This window comes from Lynx rufus, unplaced genomic scaffold, assembly GCF_022079265.1.
Source record: "Lynx rufus isolate CCGP_SWC_20201006 ecotype Redwood Valley unplaced genomic scaffold, mLynRuf1.p SCAF_18, whole genome shotgun sequence".
NCBI classification, from domain to species: Eukaryota; Metazoa; Chordata; class Mammalia; order Carnivora; family Felidae; genus Lynx; species Lynx rufus.
The window spans coordinates 40,358,493-40,382,718 of record NW_025814832.1 but is presented as its reverse complement, the minus strand read 5'-3'; the positions used below and the strand labels follow the sequence as shown (position 1 = coordinate 40,382,718).

General features: G+C 37.2%; 1 protein-coding gene across 1 annotated transcript in view; it reads left to right on the top strand.

The window, feature by feature from the left end:
- Positions 1 to 532: 532 nt before the first annotated feature.
- Positions 533 to 24,226, top strand: part of EFCAB13 (EF-hand calcium binding domain 13) — a 105,199-nt gene continuing 81,505 nt past the window's right edge. Inside the window, exons 1-5 of the mRNA XM_047081662.1 lie at positions 533 to 575; positions 4,881 to 5,044; positions 13,861 to 13,975; positions 16,503 to 16,633; positions 17,420 to 17,502. Of these exons, the coding sequence (XP_046937618.1) occupies positions 546 to 575; positions 4,881 to 5,044; positions 13,861 to 13,975; positions 16,503 to 16,633; positions 17,420 to 17,502 (523 nt within the window). The 5' untranslated portion in view covers positions 533 to 545. The remainder of the gene's footprint in view (positions 576 to 4,880; positions 5,045 to 13,860; positions 13,976 to 16,502; positions 16,634 to 17,419; positions 17,503 to 24,226) is intronic.

Here is a 24,226-nt window from a genome sequence, read left to right as displayed (position 1 = left end):
ATCTGAGTCTTTATTTTCCTCATCTGTAAAATAAAGATAATGATAATTCCTTAAAAAATATCTGTAAGGAATAAATGAAATAATTTATCTTAAAGTGTTCATCATAATGTCTAGTATATAGTAAGCATTTAATAACATTGGGAATTGCTGCTATGTTAGTAGTTCTGTTTCTCTGGGTTTATTTGAATAAATAAATATAACTGGATTTCTCTGCCTTTTATGTCATTTGTTTTGGATTTCTCTACTTCTTATACCACAAAAGGTAAAATTAAGGGACGGTGTGATCTCCTGTGAATTATAATCTACTAACTGCTTTTTCTAGTTTTTGTACACATATATGGCTTGGGGAATATCTATTTGGCATTATACTGTGTTACATTACAGGGATAACCAGGTAGGTAAATGTAATTAAGTCTCTTAAGCAGGCATATGATTTTTTTCTTATCTTTTTTTTTTTTTTGGCAGGAAATCCTTTTGTGCTCATTCATACTTGTTCATCAAGACCTTTGAGTCCCCAAGGGCCAAATTTACCTCTAAACTGAAAAATGGAAAGTAAAGTACCTTTATTCTGCCAGGTATTTTTTTCAAAAACAGTTTCTAAAGGCGGCTTCTTCTTCTTCTTTAAAAATAGTTTACATTAAAAAATTAGTTTATGTTTATCTCACACCCATAATCAGTAAGCAGATTCATAGAGCAATATAGTTATAGGACCTTTTAATAACTAAGGTGAGTTTTGAGTTCTTTTAGTAGGCATATAATGAACTTTCATCCCAGCAATATCAAGAGGTCTGTGGTGTATGTTGAGAGTATTTTGCGGGGTAGGGGACTGGGATAATTTTTTAGGAGAATAAAGGATTTAAACCTACATAAACGGTTGTAGGTAACATAATTAATGATGTGGGAGTCTAACCAGAAGGTAATCTAAAAGATACCAAGTTTCTCTAGCCTTCTTCCCTGTGATTCAGGGGATGTTCTTATCCATTGGCCGGTATTGTGTCAAACAAAAAACAAACCCGGACTTAGTAAGGAGAGACTTTATTTGAAAGGATTATTCCAAGGGAGGAAAGGGACTATTTATTGAAATAGGAGAGGGAAGGCTGTGACCATAAGATCTTCAAGGAGCTCAAGGGCTAGGCAAAAATGGCTTTTCTTTCATGGAGAGGAGTCAACAAGGCTAGGAACTGGATTTGGGGAAGTGGGATGAAAGAGTGGCATGATGAGATAAACAGATCAGAGAATATTGTAGGGGCCTGGAGGAAGGAGGAAAGCTTAACCACAGTTTGGCTAATAATCCTTTTGTTCTAATTAATCAGTGGGGTTAAAACAGTTTAGCTAATCATTTCGTAGAGCAAAGAAAAGGAATTTTGAAGGTATTTGGCCTAGTCATAGGTAAACAAGGGGGGCATCTGTGAGTTTTATCTAAAGCTTATGGGGGGGAAGGGTGATTCCTTGCAGCAAGCCATTTTCCAGAACACAAAAGGGTAAAGGGATTCCTTTAATCTTCACTGTTTTCCAGGAGCACAAGGCTCAGGAAAAATTCAACATTGTCAACTGAGAGTCTTAACCTTTTAAATTTATGCTTTCAGTGGATCTGGTGCTACCATATGACATGTACCTATACTGTAATCCGAAAGAAATTAAAAAAAATTTTTTAACGTTTATTTATTTATTTTGAGAGAGAGCACATGTGCGCTAGAGAGAACATGAGTGGGAGAGGGGCAGAGAGAAGTAGAGAGAGGATCCCAAGCAGGCTCTGTGCTGTCAGCAGACAGCGTGGTATGAGGCTGGATCTCACAAACTGTGAGATCATGACCTGAGCTGAAATCAAAAGTTAGGGGCACCTGGGCAGCTCAGTCGGTTAAGCATTCGTCTTTGGTTCAGATCATGATCTCATGGTTCTTGGGTTCAAGCCCCACGACGGGCTATGTGCTGACAGCTCAGAGCCTGGAGCCTGCTTTGGATTCTGTGTCTTCCTCTCTCTCTGCCTCTCTCCCACTCATCTGTGTCTCTTTTTCTCTCAAAAATAAATAAACATTAAAAAAATTAAAAACAAAAGTCAGATGTTTAACCAACTGAACCACTCAGGCGCCCCCCCACCCCCGCAAAAAACAAAACAAAACAATTTCAAGGCTTCTTGCTAAGTACCAAGATGTGTGATATGTCTACTAACCTGTTCTACTTTTTTATACCTAATACTTAGTTGATTGTATCCTCATGAGCTGATTTGGAAGAGCTGATTCTTAAAAGTTAAGATAATTAACAGTGTTAATATATCATACCAGTTTGTCTTCCTTAGGCTGTGTAGTTTATACTTCACAGACGGTTCACCTTTAACCACAGAATTTCAGAGATTATTTTCTTCCTTTTCTGTATCATCAAAGTTTCTGTTCACTATTTGACTGCTTCTGTTCATCTGGTCTTTGATAACAGGTTTTTGTGCCTCTCTGTCTTTTTAGATCTTCCTCCTTTTATTTTCCTGGTTTCTGTTTTGAGTCATTTTTCTCAACATCTCTAGGAAACTTTTCATCATTCCTAATAAATATTAGGGCAGCAAATCAGATTGCCTTTTTGAAGTAGGTTGTTAAAGGTGTGCCTCTGTTGTAAGATGAATGTATGCAGACCCTAAAAGTCACTGAAATAGTTCCCTTAATTTACATTTTGTGTAGAAATAGAGATTCTCTAAACCCCCTTAGTGATCTGCTTTATACATTGCCTTTGTAATTTGTTCAGGGGTTAAAAACTAATATACCTTTGATCAGCTAGATGCAGTCCAGTTGTTTTAAGCAAGCAGCCATGTTTTTTTTTTTTTTAAGTTTATTTATTTTTGAGAGAGAGAGAGAGAGAAAGTGAGGATGAACAGTGGAGGGGCAGAGAGAGAGAAAGAGAGAGAGAATCCCAAACAGGCTCTGCACTGTCAGCAAGGAGCCCGATGCAGGGCTCGAATTCGTGAACCGTGAGATCATGTCCTAAGCTGAAACCAAGAGCTGGATGCTTAACCCACTGAGCTACCCAGATGAACCTGCAAACAGCTGCATTTCAAAAGAGTATATTTCTCACTTCGTTCCTCTTTTTCTAAACATGTTCATTGCTCCTAGGCTCTAGTTCCTTTTTTGGAGGGGGAGGTGTCTGTTTAGAAGCAATATAGCTGCTTTATTTTTTTTCTCGATAGACTTTTATTTTTTAGAGCAGTTTTAGATTCACAGCAAAGTTGAGTGGGGAGTTCCCATATACTCCCTGCCTCTATACATGTGCAGCCTCCTCCACTATCAACATCCTACACCACCGTGGTACATTTGTTACAATCAATAAACTTACACGGACATTTCTTTATCACCCAAAGTCCATACTTTACATTGGGGTTGATTCAGTATTGTGCATTCTGTGAGTTTGGACAAGTGTATAGTGACATGTAGCCATTATTATCGTATATAGAATAGTTTCACTGCCCTACATATCTTCTGTGCTCTGCTTATTCGTTTTCCCCCTCCTCCACTGACTACCGCTGGTCTCTGTAGTCTTCATAGTTTAACCTATTCAGAATGTCGTATAGTTGGAATCATATAGTATGTAGCCTTTGCAGATGGGCTTATTTTACTTAGCGATACGTATTTAAGTTTCCTCCGTGTCTTTTCATGGCTTGATAGTTCCTTTCTTTTTAGTGCCAGATAGTATTCCATTTTCTAGATGTACCACAGTTCATGTACTGAATCTACTGCCATTCATCTGCTGAAGGACACTGTTTTTTTCCCCAAGTTTTGGCAATTCTGAATAAAGCTGTTTTAAGCATCTGTGTGCAGGTTTTTGTGTGGATATATGTTTTCTACTCCTTTGGTAAATACCAATAGGTGTAATTGCTGCCAAATATGGTATAAGTATGTTTAGTACTGTCTTTCAAAGTGGTTGTACCATTTTGCATTCCCACCAGCAATGAATAAGAGTTCCTCTTGCTCCACATCCTTGCCAGCATTTGGTTTTGTCAGTATTTTGGATTTGGCCATTTTAACAGATGTGTAGTGGTATCTTGATGTTTTAATTTGCACTTTCCTATTGACATGATGTTGAGCAAATGATCTTTTCATTTCCTTGTTTGCCATCTGCACGTCTTCTTTGGTAAGATGTCTGTTAAGATCTTTTGCCCATTTTTAAGTTGGGTTGTGCTTTTTCTTATTGTTAAGTGTTCTTTGTATATATTTTTGAATATACAGAATAACAGTACTTTGAGTACAGCCCATTATCAGATATGTCTTTTGTAAGTATTTACTCTCAGTCTGTGGCTTGTCTTCTCATCCTCTTGATAGTGGATGTAGAGAAGAGTTTTTATTTCTTTTTAATTATTTCTTTAAATTTTAGTTTATATATTTTTAATTTGCATCCAAGTTAGTTAGCATATAGTGCAATAGTGATTTCAGGAGGAGATTCCTTAATGCCCCTTACCCATTGAGCCCATCTCCCCTCCCACAACCCCTCCAGTAACCCTTTATTTGTTCTCCATATTTAAGAGTCTCTTATGTTTCATCCCCCTCCCTGTTTTTATATTATTTTCACTTCCCTTCCCTTATGTTCATGGAGAAGAGTTTTTAATTTAATGAAGTAAGTTTAAAGATGCCTTAAGAACTAAATTCCACAACTGTTAGGTATGTTCACGAATGCTGGGCATTTTATAGCTGCATAATGCACTAAGGATAGTTGGTGACATTTAGAACATGTACCTAATCTGAACGAATGCACTGATAATTAAATCCTTTTCAACAAAATTCTGTCTGGTAGCATCACTTTAGAGAAAATATTTATCTACAATGAATTATTTGACCCGGAAGGTCATACTGAACTTACTTGTGCAAAGAGAACACAGTTGACTGTGGCTCTTGGTTACTCCCCAGGCAGAAGAAAATAGCGATTTATCAGATGAAGGCTGTAATTCTCTTGCAACCAACTTGCCATCGAGACATATTGACAACAAGAAAGACATCAAGTTTTCTCAAATGACACAGAAGACAATTTCACATGAAATTAGGGGTTTGAGGCTAGAGCACAAAAAAAGTAAGTTAAACTCTGAACTCACTTAATTGAATTATACTGCTGCAAGCTTGAGAGAACCAAAAATGTAGCTCCTATGTTCTCATAAGGTGCTAAATGTGGAGGATCATGCATATTTGTGGCCTTTCTTTTGGTATAGTTTTAACTCCTAGGTAGCTGTTCTTTTCATTTTTTTTCTCATTTCTCTCACAGCTATGTGGAAGCCTCTAAGCCACCATGGGCTTCTAGTTATAGCAGAGCAATTATCCATATGCCTGCAAGTTTGTCTTTTTTGACAAAATAATGTATTTAAGTCTACAATGTGAAGATTTAATATATGTTTACATTGTGAAATGATTAGCACCTTTTACTCATTTCACATATTTACCTTATTTACTTAACTATGTTGGTGAGAACACTTAGGTTCTACTCTCTTAGCAAATTTCCATTGTGCAATATAGTGTTATCAACTATAGCCATAATGTTATGCATTAGGCCCACAGACCTTATTTACCTTTTAACTGAAAGTTTCTACCCTTTACCAGCCTCTCCCTTTTCTTATTCCCCCACCTCCATCCCCGGAAACCACCCTTCTACTCTCTGTTTCTATGAATTTGGCTTTTTTAGAGTCCACATATATATAAGATCATCCAGTATTTGCCTTTCTATGTCTGACCTATTTTACTTCACATGATGCCCTCAAGGTCCATCCATGTTGCATGGCTGGGTAGTATTCCTGTGTGTGTGTGTGTGTGTGTGTGTGATGACACATCTTCAGCCATTTATCTGTTGATTGACATTTATATTGTTTCCATACCTTGGCTGTTGTGAATAATGCTGTGATGAATCTAGGAGTGCAGATATCTCTTTGAGAGTGTTTTCATTGCCTTCAGATATATAGCCAGAAATGGAATTGCAGTATCATATTGTAGTTATATTTTTAATTTTTTGAGGAAACTCCACATTGTTTTCCATAGCGGCTGCACCAATTTACATGCCCACCAGCAGTGCACAAGTGTTTCCTTTCCTCCACATTCTTGCCAATACTTGTTTCTTGTCTCCTTGAAAACAGCTATTCTAACAGGTGTGAGATGATACGTCATTATGGTTTTGATTTGCATTTCCCTGATGATGAGCGATTGTGAGCCATTTCATGTACCTGTCGGCCATTTGTATGCCTTTTTTTGGAAAAATGTCTATTCAAGTCCTTTTAAAATTGGATTATTTATGTTATTGAGTTGTATGAATTCCTTGTATATTTGAATATTAACTCATCAGATATATGGTTTGCAAATATTTTCTCCCATTGTATAGATTCCCTTTTCATTTTGCTGATGGTTTCCTTCGCTGTCCAGAAACTTTTTAGTTTGATGTAGTCCCGCTTGTTAATTTTGCTTTTGTTGCCTTTGCTTTTTGTGTCAAATACAAAACATTATTGTCCAATGTTGAAGAGCTTACTATGTTCTACAAATGTTACTATTTCCTTTTCAAAATTGCTTTAGCTCTTTGAGGTCTCTTGTGATTCTATACAAATTTTAGGATTATTTATTCTACTTCTGTGCAAAAAATGCCAGTGGAATTTGGACAGGAATTGCATTTAATATATAAATCACTTTGGGTAGTATAAGACTTTTAAAAAAAATTAATTCTTCCAGTCCACAAACACAAAACATCCTGCCATTTATTTGTGTCTTCTTCAGTGTTTTTCATTAATGTTTTATGGTTTTCGGTGTACTCATCTTTCACCTCCTTGGTTAAATCTGTTTCTAAGTATTTTGTTTTTTGATGCTATTGTAAATGGGATTGTTTTCTTAATTTATCTTTCTGATAGTTTCTTGTTAGTGTATAGAAACACAACTGATTTTTGTCTATTGATTTTGTAATCTGTTTGACTTGGGTACAGATCAGAGGTTCCCATGATCCCTACTCAGGTTTAATTAATTGCTAGAGCATCTCACAGAACTCAGGGAAACATTTATGTTCAGCAGTTTATTAAAGGACATGACTGAGTATACAGAAGAATAGTCACATGAAGATATTCATTGGGTGAGGTTTGGGAGGGTCCCAAGCACAGGAGCTTCTGTCCCCATGGGGTTGGGGTGTGTCACCCTCCTAGTCTGTGGATGTGTTCACCAACCTAGAAGTTCTCCAGAGAGGGGAAGGGGACTGGAAATGGAATTAATAATTGATCCTACCTACATGAATAAGCCTCCATAAAAATCTCAATAGTATAGGCCTATTCAGAGATCTTCCAGGTTGGTAAACACATCCACATACCAGGAGGCTGATGTCCTCCCAAATCCTTGGGGACAGAAGCTCCTGTGCTAAGATCCTGCCAGACATTGCCCTATGTATCCCTTCATCTGGCTATTCACCTGTATCTTTTATCACATTTAAAAAAATAAACTGGTAAACATATGTAACTATTTTTCTAAGTTCTGTGAGCTCTTCTAGCAAATTAATCAAATCCAAGGAGGGTCTTTTGGGAGCCTCTCATTTATAGGTGATGAGTCCGAAGCACAGGTCACAATCTGGAGTTGTGATTGGCACAAGTGGGGTGGGAGCAGCCTTGTGGGACAGATCCCTTAACCTGTGGAATCTGACAGTCTATCCAAGTAGATAGTGTTAGAATTGAGGTAAATTGTAGGACCCAGTTGGTGCCACACCCAGTTGGTGTGGCAGAGAATTGCTTGGTGGTGGGGAAGAATACCTGACACATCTGGTGTCAGAAGTGTTGTGAGTGTGGTAGTCGTGGAGGAGTAAAGGAGAAACACAGAAGAAGAATGGGTTTTTCCCTATCACATTTGGGGTATCACATGTGGGGTATCACATTTACTGTTTTGCCTATGTTGAACCATCCTTGAATTCCAGAAATAAATCCCACTAGATCATGGTCTATGATCCTCTTAATGCACAATTGAAATATTAGTATATTGTACTAATACTGTACAATATTAGTATTGTATTGTACTAATTAGTATTAATATTGTATTGTACTAATATTGTACTAATATAATGTATTATTGAAATATTGTGTTGAGAATTTTTGCATCTATGTTTATCAGGGATATTGGACGGCAGATTTCTTTTCTTGTAGTGTCCTTGTCTGGTTTTGTTACCTGTAATGTTGGCCTCATAAAATAAGTTTGGAAGTGTTCCCTCCTCTTCAGTTTTTGGGAAGAGTTTGAGAAGGATTGGTGTTCATTCTTAAATGTTTAGTAGAAATCACCAGTGAAGCCATCTTGGACTTTGTTGGGAGGTCTTTGATTACTGATTCAATCTCCTTGCTAATAATTGGTCTGTTCACATTTTCTATGTCTTCATGATTCAGTCTTGTATGTTTCTAGAAATTTATAAATTTCTTTTAGGTTATCTAATTTGTTGGCATATAATTGTTCATAGTAATTTCTTATGAGCTTTAGTATTTCTGTTATCAGTTGAATGTCTCCTCTTTATTTCTGATTTTTAGACTTTTCTTTTTTTCTTAGTCTAGTAAGATTTGTCAGTTTTGATTATTTTTTCAAAAGACAAACTCTTAGCTTCTTTTATCTTTTCTATTGTCTTTTTAGTCTATATTTCTGAGCTTTGTTATTTCCTTCCTTCTATTAACTTTGGGCTTAGTTCCTTTTTTCCTTCCAGTTCCTTGAGGTATAAAATTAAGTTGTTTATTCGAGATCTTTCTTTTTTCTTTTTTTTAAGTTTTATTTTTTAACGTTTATTCATTTTTGAGACACAGAGACAGAGTGTGAGTGGGGGAGGGGCAGAGAGAGAGGGAGACACAGAATCCAAAGCAGGCTCCAGGCTCTGTGCTATCAGCTGTCATGTAAGATCATGACCTGAGCCGATCGGACTCTCAACCAACTGAGCCACCCAGGTGCCCCTCTTTTTTCTTGGTGTAGGTGTTTATCTCTATAAACATTTTTCTTAGAACAGCTTTTGCTGCATCCAGTCAGTTTTGGTATATTGTGTTTTCATTTACTTTGTCTCCAGGTATTTTTTATTTCCCTTTTGATTTTCTCTTTGACCAATTGGTTGTTCAGGAACATATTGTTTAATCGCTACATATGTGATTTTTTTCAGGTTTTTTCTTGTAATTGATTTCTTGTTTTATACCTTTGTGGTCACAGAAGATATTTGATATGATTTCAGTCTTCTTAAGATTTTAAAGACGTGTTTTGTGGCCTAACAAATTATCTATCCTGGAGAATGTTGCATGTGTGCTTGAGAGAATGTATATGCTGCTGCTGTTGGATAGAATGCTCTCTATATGTCTGTTAGGTCCATTTGGTTTCCAGTATAGTTGAAGTTCAATGTTCTCCTTCATTTTTCTCTAGTTAGTCTATCTACTGTTGAAAGTGGGGTATTTAAGTGTCCCTTACTATTGCTGCATTGCTGTCTATTTCTCCCGTCAGATCTGTTAGTATTTGTTTTATATGTTTAGATGCTGTAATATTGGATACATAAACACTGCAGTTGCTATATCCTCTTGATTAATTCACCCCTTTATCATTATGTAATGATTCTTGTTTGTCTCTTGTTATAATTTTTGGCTTAAAAACATACATTGAGGGGCATATGAGTGGCTCAGTTGGTTGAGCATCCGACTACAGCTCAGGTCATGATCTCACAGCTTGTGGGTTTGAACCCCGCATCAGGCTTTGTACTGACAGCTCAGAGCCTGGAGTCTGCTTCGGGTTCTGTGTCTCCCTGTCTCTCTGCCCTTAACCCACTTGCATTCTGTCTCTGTATCTCTCAAAAATAAATAAACATTAAAAAAAAAAAAACATACATTGATGGGAGCACCTGGGTGGCTCAGTCAGTTAAGCGTCCAACTTCAGCTCAGTTCATGCTCTCATGGTTCGTGAATTGGAGCTCCACATGGGGTTCTGTGCTGACAGCTCAGATTCAGATTCTGTGTCTCCCTCTCTCTCTCTGCCCCTCCCTCAATCATGCTCTCTCTCTCTCTCAAAATTAAACATTAAAAAAAACCACGTATTGAGGGGTGCCTGGGTGGCTCAGTTGGTTAAGTGACTGACGTTCGCTGAGGCTGTGATCCCATGGTTCATGGGTTTGAGCCCTGTGTTGCTCTCTGTGCTGACAGCTCAGAGCCTGGAGCCTGCTTTGGATTCAGTGTCTCCCTCTGTCTCTGCCCCTCCCTCGCTCACTCTCTGTCTCTCTCTCTCTCTCAAAAATAAACAAACATTAAAAAAATTAAAAAAACAAAAACCAAAAAATATTTATTGAAATTTATTTTGTCTAATATGAATATAGCTACATTTGCCCTCTTTTGGTTTCCATTTTCATGGAATATCTTTTTCCATCCCTTGACTTTCAGTCTATAAGTGTCCTTAAAGCTGCAGGAGTCTCTAGGAGGCAGCAGATATTTGGTTCTTTTTTTTTTTTTTTTTTTCTTTTAATCTATTCAGCCACTCTGTCTTTTGATTGGAGAATTTAGTCTATTTACATTGATAGGTATGGACTTACTATTGCCATTTTGTTGCTTGTTTTCTGGCTTGGTTGCTTGTTTTCTTTGTTCCTTTCTTCCTCTTACTCTCTCTCTTTGTGATTTGATGATTTTCTCTAGTGATATATTTAAAATTATATTTTTTAACTTTTAAGTAATCTTTACAACCAATGTGGGGCTCAAACTTACAACCTCGAGATCAAGAGTCACATGTTCCACTGAGCCAGCCAGGTGCCCTTCTAGTGATATACTTTGATTCCTTTCTTTTTATCTTTTGTATATTTACTGTAGGTTTTTGTTTTGTGGTTACCATAAGGCTTATATAAAACATCTTATAAGCCTATTTTAAACTGGTAACAAGCTAACTTCAAATGTATACAAAAGTTCAGCATTTTTACACCTCACTCTCATTTTGTTTTTGATGTCACCACTTATGTCCTTTTATATTTGTGTATCCATTAACAGATTATTGTTGTTATAGTTGTTTTTAATACATTTATCTTTTAACCTTTATGTGAGAGTTATATGTAATTTACCTTCCACCATTACAAGATTTCAGTATTCCGAATTTAACTATATGTTTACCTCTACCAGTGAGATTTACACTTTCATTTGTTTTCATGTTACTAATTAGCATCCTTTCATTTTACCTTGAAGAACTCCCTTTAACATTTCTTTTTTCTTTTTTAATGTTTATTTATTATTTTTGAGAGAGAGAGAGAGAGAGAGTGTGAGCAAGGGAAGGGCAGAGAGAGAGGGAGACACAGAATCTGAAACAGGCTCCAGGCTCTGAGCTTTGAGCACAGAGCCTGACGTGGGGCTCGAACTCACGAGCTATGCGATCGTGACCTGAGCTGACGGTGGACGTTCAACCGACTGAGCCACCCCGGCACCCCCACTTTAACATTTCTTATAAGGTCAGTCTATCTAGTGTGATGAACTCCTTTAGCCTTTTTTTTTTTTTTGTCTGGGAAACTATCTGTCTTTCGGTTCTGTAGGACAGCTTTGGGGGGTAGAGTACTCTTGGTTGGCAGGTTTTTGTTTTTGGTATTTTTTGCCCCCAGGATTTTAAACATACCATACCACTGCCTTCTGACCTGCAAGGTTCCTGCTGACAAATCTGGTGATAATCTCATGGAGAATCCCACTATTCCTTTATGTTCAGTGACAAAAGGCAAAATAATTATTTCTAGAACATCGCAATAAAACTTGTCACCTAGGAAGGAATGGGAGGTGGTGGAAGTGTTCCTTTACATTCTTTCATTAGCAGTGTATAAACTACGTTAGCGGGGAGACACAATGCCCTAGAAGAATAGGGTACAGAACAAATGTTTTCACTTATTCATTATTTATAGTAAGTCATCCCAATTCTGTAAAATGTTTGAGGCAGCTCATAACATAAACACACTTATACTTTAGAAAAATAATAAAGGATTTGAAAAATCATGTAGTAATGTGGAAATCATAATTGTTCCAGAAATATGAAGATCTCAATGGAGATATATGGGGAGAGGATGGGTGATATAAAGTAGCAGTAGATTCTAGATTATGACTCACTTGTGTGTTATAAAATCAACTTAGGAGGTCACTAACTGGTATTTTGTTTAAAAAGAAATTCGAATAGTATTGAAGACACTAGAGTGTTTTTCACATAATAAGTATTACTTTGTGAAATTACTTCAGTTCTCTCTCTTTGTATATGTGTACTACATCTCAATAGAAATGTATTTTATACTCTGGGTCGTAATCAAAAGAGTTAAAGTCATTCCCTTTGTGAGTGGAGGACTGCAGAGGAGACTAATAATAGGGCAGATTCAGGGGGGCTAAGAGCAAGGCAATGGCACTCTGAGGGCAGGAATTCATGGGATTGGACTTAAAGGGATAGAGAGTCAAAAGGGCAAGGTACCTGCTAAGGAAGGGCAGTGAGGTAGGTGCATGATAAAAATTACCTGTATATCACAATTTTGCTTGGGGCCAAATTCATCTGAAGATGTTATAGATTCAATCCATTCATTGTCCTTTGTATTACTTAAGTAGCCCTTGTATAGCAGGTTACTCTAAAAAGAAGGAGCCACTTCTGCTAAAGAGCTTTTAGTTTTGCTTTTAGTTCCTTTAAAAGGAAGAATAAGGTATTTCTTGTAAAATGCTGAGTTATAGACCAATTGATGGGAGTTCTGAATAGGAACAAGCCTGTGGTTTGCATAGTGACTATCAAATTTATCTACACGTTAAAATCACCTGGCTGTCTTTTTTAAGTTTTAATTTGAATTCCAGTTAACATATAGTATAATATTGGTTTTAGGTATACAATTTAGTGGTTCAACACTTAATCTGTTGAAGTTAATCTGATCAAGTCTTTAAAATTCTACAACCATGGTGATATAATTAGCAAAATCCAGACTGTGGAAAATCTATAGGACAAATTGCCTGGCAATAATGATAATGAGGATGATAAAAGACATGGAAAAAGAGCCTATAGATAAAAAAGAGATCTAAAAGACACATCAATCAACAAACTGTAATGGTGACCTTACTGAATCCTGATGCAGAGTGTTAATAAATTTTGACATTTATGAAACAATTGGAAATTTGAACACTGACCATGTTTGATGATACTAAGAAATTATTGTTAACTTTTAGGGTGTCATAATTGTGTTTTAAATGTGTGTTTTTTTTTAAAGAAAAAACACCTTGGGGCACCTGGGTGGCTTAGTTAAGTGTCTGACTTCTGCTCAGGTCATGATCTCGCAGTTTGTGAGTTCAAGCCCTGCGTTGGGAGCCTGGGGCCTGCTTCGGATTCTCTCTCTCTTTCGGCCCCTCCTCTGCTTGTGCTCTGCCTCTCTCAAAAATAAACATTAAAAATTTTTTTTTCAAAAATAAAAGAAAAAACACCTTGTAGAAATTAATATTAAAATTTTCACTCATGAAATAATATGATGTTGGAATTTGCTTCAAAATAATAAGAAACGGGAGTAGGGATATAGCTGAAATAGGATTGCCTATTATTGAAGCTGGGTGATGGGTACATGGGAAGATTGTCACATTATTCTTTTTAACGTCTATTTATTTTTGAGAGACAGAGACAGAGCATGAGTGGGGGAGGGACAGAGAGAGAGGGAGACACAGAATCTGAAGCAGGCTCCAGACCCTGAGCTGTCAGCACTGAGTCCAATGCGGGGCTCCAGCCCATGAACCATGAGATCATGATCTGAACCAAAGTCAGACACTTAACCGACTGAGCCACCCAGTCGCCCCAATCATCACATTAGTCTGTCTACTTTTGTATATGCTTGAAATTTTCTATAGATAAAAGAGGAAAAAAAGAAAAAGTAAGAAAAAAAAGCAACTCAGGAATTATTCCAATTTTCTGTGCAATTTAGGTATGAAACATCAATATTCCTCTGTGGAGAAGAGAAATCCTCTGATTTTTCAGGAGAGAAAAAGTTCAGAAGAAAGAAAAGTTTACAAGTACAGTTGCATACTGAAAGAACTGAGGTACATATGATCTGAAAATATTTTACTTTTGAGCGTTGTTTTTAGCTTTCAAACATTCCATCACATTTTAGTCCAAGTATTGAAATGTCACATCAATCAAAATCATTTTTTTTTTGAGAGAAGAGAGAGAGTACGAGCAGGGGAAAGGGGCAGAGGGGCAGAGGAAAAGGGAGAGAGAGAATCCTAAGCAGGCTCCACACCCAGCATAGAGCCTGACATGGACTTGATCTCATGACCGTGAGATCATGACCTTAACTGAAATTCATGCAGACACTTAACCTACTGAGCCACCTAGGTACCCCTGAAATGTCACAATCTTAAATATTTCTTCTTAATCTTAATCTTATTCTTAATCTTAAATATTTCTCTTCCTTCCCCTGTTCCTCCTCTTTTTCTTCTTTTTCTTCTTCTTCCTCCTCCTCCTTCTTCTTTTTTTTTTTTTTTTTTACAAAAAATGTAACAAGGAACCCATTCAGAAGAATATGACATTTTCCCCTTCCTTCTCCATTAGATCTTTATTTTTATTACTATGCTCTCTGTTAACACTTCTGCTGTTGTAACAGTGACCCTGAGCATTCCTTGGCTGTGGCAGCATAACTTTAATCTTGGCCCCCGTCTTGCTCTATATATGGTCTTCTCCCCTGTGTTTATATCTCAAGTCTCCTTCCATTTTTATAAACACTTCATTGTATATCTCATCTTGAGATCCTTAACTTTGTTCCCTCTCCACAGACCTTTTATCCAAATAAAGTCACATATACAGGTTCCAAGGATTAGGATATGGACATATCTTTTTGGGGCCACCATTCAGCCTGCTTCATTCACTATATGATGTACTTAGATATACTGTCTATCTCATCTGGGTAATTTCTCCCATCTGCTTTCTAGGTTATCTTTCTCCAGCTGAATCTAATCTCTAGTTTAAACTGTCTATTGAGAATTTAATTTCAGTGCCTATATTTTTTACCTCTAGAAACTTTATTTGGTTCTTCTTTTTTTTAATTAAAAAAAATTTTTTTTAACGTTTATATATTTTTGAGACAGAGCAAGACAGAGCATGAACGGGGGAGGGTCAGAGAGAGAGGGAGGCACAGAATCTGAAACAGGATCAAGGCTCTGAGCTGTCAGCACAGGGCCCGATGGGGGGCTGGAACTCATGGACCGCGAGATCATGACCTGAGCCGAAGTCGGCCACTCAACCGACCGAGCCACCCAGGCGCCCCTGGTTCTTTTTAAAAAGAATTTTTTTTAACATTTATTTATTTTTGAGAGAGACAGAGCATGAGCAGGGGAGAGGCAGAGAGAGAGGGAGACACAGAATCTGAAGCAGGCTCCAGGGTCTGAGCTTTGAGCACAGAGCCTGACGCGGGGCTTGAACTCACAAACCGCCAGATCATGACCCGAGCCGAAGTCAGACGCTCAACCGACTGAGCCACCCTGGCACCCCCATTTGGTTCTTCTTATAATCTGCCTTATGTCATGTTTTTTGGTCATGTTCTTTAGTTGTTTCAAGACTGATACCTGATAAAGATAATATAAAGTCCCTGGGGGATCTAAATCTTCTGTTTATTGCTTTGTCTGCTTCTCACTCATTAACTTATGTCCTTGGGTGCTTTGTACTTTTTGTTTATTTTCTCATATATTGTTGATCTAAATCTGTGGGAATCTCACGTGAGTCTGGATCTAGAGTATTCTCCTCCAAGAGAATTTGAATTCTCTTCTGCACTGCACTTCAGAGGTGTGATGGACTTGGGACAACTTTAAATGACTTTTTGGTTTCTGTTCTCCTACCCCACATATTTAGTGTAGATTTGAGTTCTGTACTCATGTGTGGGTAGATCTATCACCATAACTAATCCAGAGGAGTACTCTTTCTTCTCTCTCTCTCTCTTTTTTTCCAGCCTGGAGCTGAGACAAAGACAGATTTTACTCTGCATACTTCTGTGCTTCAAAAGGGGCCTAGACTCCATGTAAACAAGGTTCTAGACTCCACGTAAAATTGAAGACACCTATTATTACAGTCCTCATTTTCTAAAGTGATGCTTTTCTGTCTACCCAGCTACTTGCCACTTTTGAATCATGCTTATGCATACATGTTAAGTGGATAATTTTCTCAATCATGAGGATGATTTAAAGCATAAGTACCTGTGTTATTTGAAGAACTGTGTTGATTCTCCACATTATTTTGCTCATATAGTCAAAGCCCATATATGTAGCCTAGAATCTGGTGCTCTTCTCTTCACTATACCATAGATTTGCCCTGCTTTGTGAAATCCACTATTTTAAATTGACACGACATTAATTAGATGATTTAGTTGCATACTTAGAAAAACATGACTCTGCAAAAAAAATTCTATAGTTTATTTAAAATTTTAGTGTATGTAAACTCTAATTCCATTACAAAAAGCAATTTTACATCAGTGAGGAACCCAGATATGATTAGCTATCTTTTTAAGAGGTTTATTTTCCAGTAATGCTGGTTTACCAGTGTGATCTCAGGCACCAACATTCCTGCATTTGGCTCTAGATTGCCTCTTCCTCAGTGAAGCTGTTGAAGGAGAAGATGACTAAGAAAGAAAGGTCTTCACTCAAGTTTCCGAATCAGTACAGTGTTCACAAGACTTTATCACCCCTTTGTACATCTTCCTCAATTATTCGGTATTTAAATCATTGTTTTTTTCCCTTAAATGTTGCATTAAGATTTGGGTTTTTCTTTTCAGAATCATCTATCATTTCCACATAAAGTATGCAAAATAGTTTGTGCAAACTAAGACTATGCTCTAGGGAGGGTGGTGTAGAGCTAAGATCACTGTATGTGGAATTCACAAACTTAACGTTGAGTCCTTATTGACCTCACTTGCTAGCTTAGGCTCTTGTACAATTCACTTTATATCTCTGGGCCTCAGTCTCCACATCTGTACAAGAATCTTGTACTAGACGGACCCTTGAGATTTCTTCTAACACTAACATTCTATGATTTGAGTTATTTACGTGTTAGGGGATTAGATAAATCATCTTTTCAAAATTTTACTGACAGGTTGTGGCATCTGGGATTCTTTGCTATTTAAAGATACTCTTGTTTTTCCTTTCTATAATAACTTTCTATAAAATTTGCTGTGACTTGAATTAAGAGTAGCAAAAATTGGACGACAGCCAAAGGATAGTGAATCATGGGCACTACTTACTGACCAGGGTAAATTCTGCTCCATAGAGAGATGTCTAAAAGAAGCAAGGTGGGAATTCTGGGATGAAGAGTATATAATTCACTATCAGTTGGATGGTCTTTTAATAAAGGTTTTTATGGAGTAAGAGACTGGAGAATCTTAAACTGTTGATAGGCTTGCTAATATTTTAATGGAAAAATGGCATAAATATTTTGTGTGTGTGGTGTTTTATTTTGTTTCGTTTTTGTGCTGCTTTCTAATGTGGCTCTTTCTTTGACAGGAAAAGGGAAATGCTTTCTAGCCTCTGCAAGACATCATATAATGAAGTACCTCAAGGACACTTACACTCACAAGAATTAAGCGGTAATAATAGATTCTAGAACTTCTTGAATAAATTACCTGATTGTGTACATTTTAGAAATTGTTTCAGTGATTAGTGTCGCTTTCTATACTCCTAATGGCATATGATATCAACTAATATTACACGATGTGACAAATGCTGTAGTCTGTGAGTAAGCATAAGCAAACTAGGTAAAATAAGTATTCATAAATATCTTTTTTTTAGAAATATCTTCTGTTATATTGATAGGCAAAATGTAACATATGTGCTTATTTTAGTTAAAATATTTTGGGAAAAAAGTCTGAATATTACATCCAATGAATATATTAGTAAGCACTAGAGTCACTGATTTTACTAGGATTTAGTTCTTGGTACATAGTACCCTTCACTTCTTTTTTTTCCCCCTTCACTTCTTGACACTGAACTCTCCCGTATCTTGGGCCTCTTCTTTATATTTGTGGAGTCATTTAGCATATTTTTCCTTTCTGATCATCATATTAGGCATCTTTTTATTATTTTTTTTCATAAGTAATCTCTGTGCTCAACGTGGGCCTTAAACTCACAACCCTGAGATCAGAAGTTGCATGTTCTACTAACTGAGCCAGCCAGGTGCCCCTATGTTAGGCATCTTTTCTTTTTCTTTAAATTTTTAATGTTTATTTATGTTTGAGAGAGAGAGAGAGAGACAGACAGACAGAATGAGCAGGGGAGGGGCAGAGAGAGAGGGAGACACAGAATCGTAAGCAGGCTCCAGGCTCTGAGCTGTCAGCACACAGCCCAATGTGGGGCTTGAACTCACGAACCACGAGATTATGACCTGAGCTGCAGTCGGATGCTTAATCAACTGACTCACCCAGGTGCCCCAGACATCTTTTATCCTCCAGTTTTATTGGGATATAATTAAGATGTAGCACTGTGTAAGTTTAAGGTGTATAGCATAATGACTTGACTTACATATATTGTGAGATGATTACCACAGTGTTTAATTAATATCCATCATCTCATATAGATACAGAAAAAAAGGAAAAAAAGTTTTCCTCATGAGGAGAACTGTTAGGATTGTAAACAACATCCATAGCCTTCCCTATTTTCTCATTGGAGAAGATTCCCTTTCATGTCACTAATCCCTTCACTCTTAATTTTCTTGCATTGAATTTTCTTCTGCTTCCTCAGGGACTGTGTCAGTATTATACTCTATGTTTTTCAAAGAAGCTTCTTGAAAGAGTTGGTTTCCTTAATTATTTATTTACTTCCCGTTTCACTGAAACCTGGTTTCCACCCCTAATACTCTACTAAAACTCCTGTTATTAAAGCCATCGTGGGGCGCCTGGGTGGCTCAGTCGGTTAAGCGTCCAACTTCGGCCCAGGTCACGATTTTGCAGTTCATGGGTTCGAGCCTCACATAGGTTGTACTGACAGCTCAGAGCCTGGAGCCTGCTTCAGATTCTGTGTCTCCAGCTCTCTCTCTGCCCCTCCCCAGCTTGCACTCTGTTTTTCTCTCTCTCTCAAGAATAAATAAACATTAAAAAAAAAAAACAAAACATTGTTATCAATATGTTAGTCTTTCTCTGGTATTTAGTACTGTCATCTAGCACCTCTTTTTCTGAAAACTAAGGGTAGTACCCACTGAACTAAATTCAGTTTAATTCAACAGACATTTTTTGAGGATCTGTTCTGAAGTAGGCACTGGCACTTGAAGAATGAAAAATCTTGCCCCCTAGAGCCTGATAGTTGAGTGAGGGATATTGACATGCAAGCCATCACAGTACCAATAGCTTTGTCTGAGATATGTACCAAGTGATATGGGAGCGTGGAAGAAGGATTTAAACATTCCCAGGGAAAATTGTGACTGCTTTTGCTATGTGAGCTTTGCATGACTTTTCTCAGTTTCTGAGAGTTGTTAGGGAAACTTGTAGACTTGGAGGTCATTTACTCTAGACATACCTAAGTAAATCATGAGATTGATTTTAAAGCAAAGAATTAGAACACAAAGACTTGCTCCTCTTTCTTCCTTTACTGATCATTGTTGTTTTTTCATTGGGAGAGAGTGTAGCAGGGATGACGATAATTATTCGTTTGAATTAATTAACCGTTTTGTCGTGTGTATTTAGCACTTCAGAAGGCCTGTAAAATTTTTAGCAAAATTCAAAGTGGTAAAATTTATGTGAATGATCTGCCAATGATCCATCACACCTTGAAGATTTTTATAAGTGATTCGGAAATGCAAAAGGCACTAAAGACTGTTGATATTGATGGTAAGTTTTGTGTTTTCATTATTAGTTTAAGGTTTGCAAACATAGATGTAAGTTATATGTTGGTCAGATTAATTACAAATCATAGGAAAGCTAAGCTTTATAATATGTTCTAAAAACTTTTTTTGCACATTTACGATAATATTAAAAAATTGGGCCTCCGGTATAATTGGATTGGTTGATTACTAGATTGGATTATGACATACTTTCATCAACATCTGATATTTTTAGACTTTTAATTTTTGCTACTTGCATACGATAGGGAAGATTTCTTAAGGCAAAAGTGAGTATAAAAGACCAGATTAATATATTTAACTATGTTAAAATTAAGAACTTTTATTTATCAAAAGACACTTTAAAGTAAAAAGACAAGTTATGAACTTGGAAATATTTGCAATTCACAGAAGTGACAAAGGATTAGTTTTCAGAATGTGTAAAGAACTCATACAAATTAGTAACAAACAATGGAATGGAAAAGTGAGTAAGACACACGGATAAGGATATCACATAAAAGAAAATATATGTAGCCAGTAATCATAAAAAAATATTTTCCATCCTCAGTAGTCAAAAAAATGCAAATCAAAATCCTAATAATTTTATTTTAAAACATCTGGAAAAGTAATTGTTCTTTTGTTGTCAGTGTCCAATACTTTAATCAAAGAAGTAAATAATAGAGAACTGATTATATTTACAGACCATTACAAGCTTATTAAGGAAGAGAGATAAGTTTAGAATAAAAATGGTATAGATAAGTTGAAGGATTGGTCAGAAATAAAATAAACTTAATACACACAATGACACAGTAATACTCTGAGGTTAAAAGCATCAAGCTACTCAAATAAAAGATGTGGATTGGTTATTATAAAAAATTTGTAGATGGAGAATACTAGGAGTCAAATGGACCACCAATAGAATGTTACTTAGCAACCTAACAGGAACTGACAAGTTGCAATGGTGTCATTCGTCTATCTATCCGAGTCACCCCAACATTTTTTGAGTGCCTACTGTACACAACTTTCAGAGGGTATAAAAATAAAATAATAAATATAAATCTAACTTTTAGAAAGACTAAAAAGCAACTCTATTTTTTCTGACATGTTTATTTATCCATATGTTAATTCTCTTGACATATAATTTTTTGGAGATTTATTATTAAAATAATTATTCAAAGTGGAAATAACTTTATTCTCTGAAAGCATAGGAGAATAGAAAGGAGAAAATAAAACTTATGTGTAATCCCACTACCCAGAGCTGAACTTTGGTATTTTTACATATATTTTTCTAGGATTTTTCTAAGCATGTGTGTGCGTGTGTGTGTGTAACTGTGGTATATACATATGCATAAACACATAATTAGAAAATATATATGTTGATTTACATGCATACAATTTTGTTACCTTTTTCTATTAACTTTATATGTTAGGCAACCTTCCATGTAAATAAATATAGATCCACACTGCCTTTTTAAGTATTTAATTTTTTTTTTAACATTTATTCATTTTTGAGAGAGAGACAGAGCATGAGTTGGGGAGGGGCAGAGAGAGTGGGAGACACAGAAGCAGAAGCAGGCTCCAGGCTCTGAGCTGTCAGCACAGAGCCTGGCGTGGGGCTCGAACTCACAAACCGCGAGATCGTGACCTGAGCCGAGGTTGGACGCTTAACCGACTGAGCCACCCAGGCACCCCAACACTGCCTTTTTAAATGGCTGTGTGCCGGGGTCCAGCCCCAGCAGGTCCAGGGGTTCCCGAAGGATGCACGGCGTCGGCGAAAATAACAAATGGACACGGACAACAACAGTGTGTTAGACTGGCCGCTTTATTGCGGCAAACGTGGCATTATATTTGTTAGCAATTTCCTTGTAGCGTGCGTCATCTATGTTTCTTGGCTTTACCTAATTCTAAAAATGTTCCTTTGTGTAATCACCCATTAAGGGACAACATGGTTATTTTCTTGTAACGTTACAAGAAATTGATTAATTTCTTCATATTATTTTCATTATGTATCTACGTTTATTTATAGTCTAGAAAGCGTTTGCTTTGCTATTTTCATGAAAGGTCATCTATCTCTCAACACCTCAAGTGGAACATTTACAGGGACATGACTTCTTAATTGTTTCTTTGAACCATTTGCGTATAAGGAACAAAAGTTATTCGCTTTGGTCTGGGGTGCCGGGAGGGAGCCAAGAGGGCCCTGGGAACCCACGCCTTCTGTGCTCCCAGGGAGACAATGTATACCTAGGAACTAATGAACCATTCTGTACCTTAACCCACCAGGTCCAGTTATCATCTGGAATGCCTCCTGGGGGCCAAGTGGGCCTAGGGGTTGGAGTAATTTGTATCCATAGATACATTCCTTTGTTGCCAGGGTGGGGATTTCAAATCCATTTGTCCCCCTCCCTGGCTGGGAAATATATGGGGCTATCCTTCCTTTAGGTAGAGGAGTCTTTACAGGGGGTGGCAAGGGCTGGATGTAGGCCCGCATAATTTCCCTGCGGAATCTTATTTCTTTCCCCCGTGGTCCTTTTCCCAGGGGGCCTGTCATGGGCAATTCCCCAACCGACAAATCCCCAGGTACTTTCATTGGTAGGGGGGGCTGCCCTGACCAATGCTAAGGCCAAATCACATAAAAGCAGGGGTACAAGAAGCTTCGCTGTCGGTGGGCCACCATGCAGTCCCGATCCATCCATCACCCGGGCCCTGCCATCAGGCTGGTTTTGGCAGCTGTGAATTTTTCTGTGGAACAGATCAAAGCACAAAAACAAATTGTTTTGAAAAATAAGCTATATAACAAATAATCTAAATAAATATGTTATTTCTAATATTTTTGCTGTTATAAGCAGGGTTTTTTCTCTTTATCTCATCAGACAAAAGATAGGTCACTAAAATTGAAATTGCTAGGTCAAAGGATATGAACATTTTAAGGCTTTTAAGTAATACTGTTATTAGAAATTCAAAGCAATAGGGGCGCCTGGGTGGCGCAGTTGGTTAAGCGTCTGACTTCAGCCAGGTCACGATCTCGCGGTCTGTGAGTTCGAGCCCCGCGTCAGGCTCTGGGCTGAGAGCCTGGAGCCTGCTTCCGATTCTGTGTCTCCCTCTCTCTCTGCCCCTCCCCCGTTCATGCTCTCTCTCTCTCTCTCTCTCTCTCTCTCTCTGTCCCCCCCAAAAAAAAAAAAGTTGAAAAAAAAATTTTTTTTTAGAAATTCAAAGCAATAAATCTTTAGAACTTTAGATTTCAAGACTTCAGATGTAGTTTCTTCCAGTTACCTGGATTTACAGTTGGGGAAACTGAGGGACAGAAAGATAAAAGTGTACTCCAAAGCCATACAACCTATTTTATTTTATTTTATTTGTTTTTATTTTATTTTAATTCCAGTTAGTTAGCATACAGTGTTGTATTAGTTTCAGGTGTACAATATAGTGATTCAGCAATTCCCTGTATTACGCAGTGCTCATCAAGATAAGTATCCTTTTCATCCCCTTCACCTATTTCATCCATCCCCTCATCCACTTTCCCTCTGGTAACCCCCAGTTTGTTCTCTATAGTTAGGAGTATGTTTGTTGGTTTGTCCTGTTCCCCACCCCCGCCCCCCACCACTTTGTTCATTTGTTTTGTTTCATAAATTCTACATGTGAGTAAAATCATATGGTATTTGTGTTTCTCTGACTGGCTTATTTCACTCAGCATTATACTCCCTAGCTCCATCCATGTTTTTGCAAATGGCAAGATTTAATTCTTTTTATGGCTGAATAATATTCCTGTGTGTGTGTGTGTGTGTGTGTGTGTGTGTGTGTGTGTGTGTGTGTATCACATCTTCATTCATCTATCGATGGACATTTGGACTGCTCCCATAATTTGGCTATTTTAAATAATGCTGCAATAAACCTAGGGATGCCTGTATACCTATGAATTAATGTTTATTCTTTGGGTAAATTCCCAGAGGTACAATTACTGGATCATATGGTAGTTTTAATTTTTTGAGGAATCTCCATACTGTATTCCACAGTGGCTACACCGGTTTGCATTCCCACCAACAATGCACAAGGGTTCCTTTTTTTTTCTACATCATTGCCAACACTTGTTTTTCCTTGTGTTTTTAAATTTAGCCATTTTGATAGGTGTGAGGTGATATCTCATTGTGGTTTTGATTTGCATTTCCCTGATGATGAGTGATGTTGAACACCTTTTCATGTGTCTGTTGGCCATATGTAGGTCTTCTTTGAAGAAATGTCTGTTCCTGTCTTCTGCCCATTTAAAATGGATTATTTGTTTTTCTGGTGTTGAATTATATAAGTTCTTTATATATTTTGGATACGAACCCTTTATTGGGTATGTCATTTGCAAACATCTTATCCCATTCAGTAGGTTATTGTTTAGTTTTATTGGTTGTTTCCTTTGCTGTACCAAAGCTTTTTATTCTGTGGTAATCCCAGTAGTTTATTTTTACTTTTGTTTCCCTTGCCTCAGGAGATGTATCGAAAAAGATGTTGCTATAGCT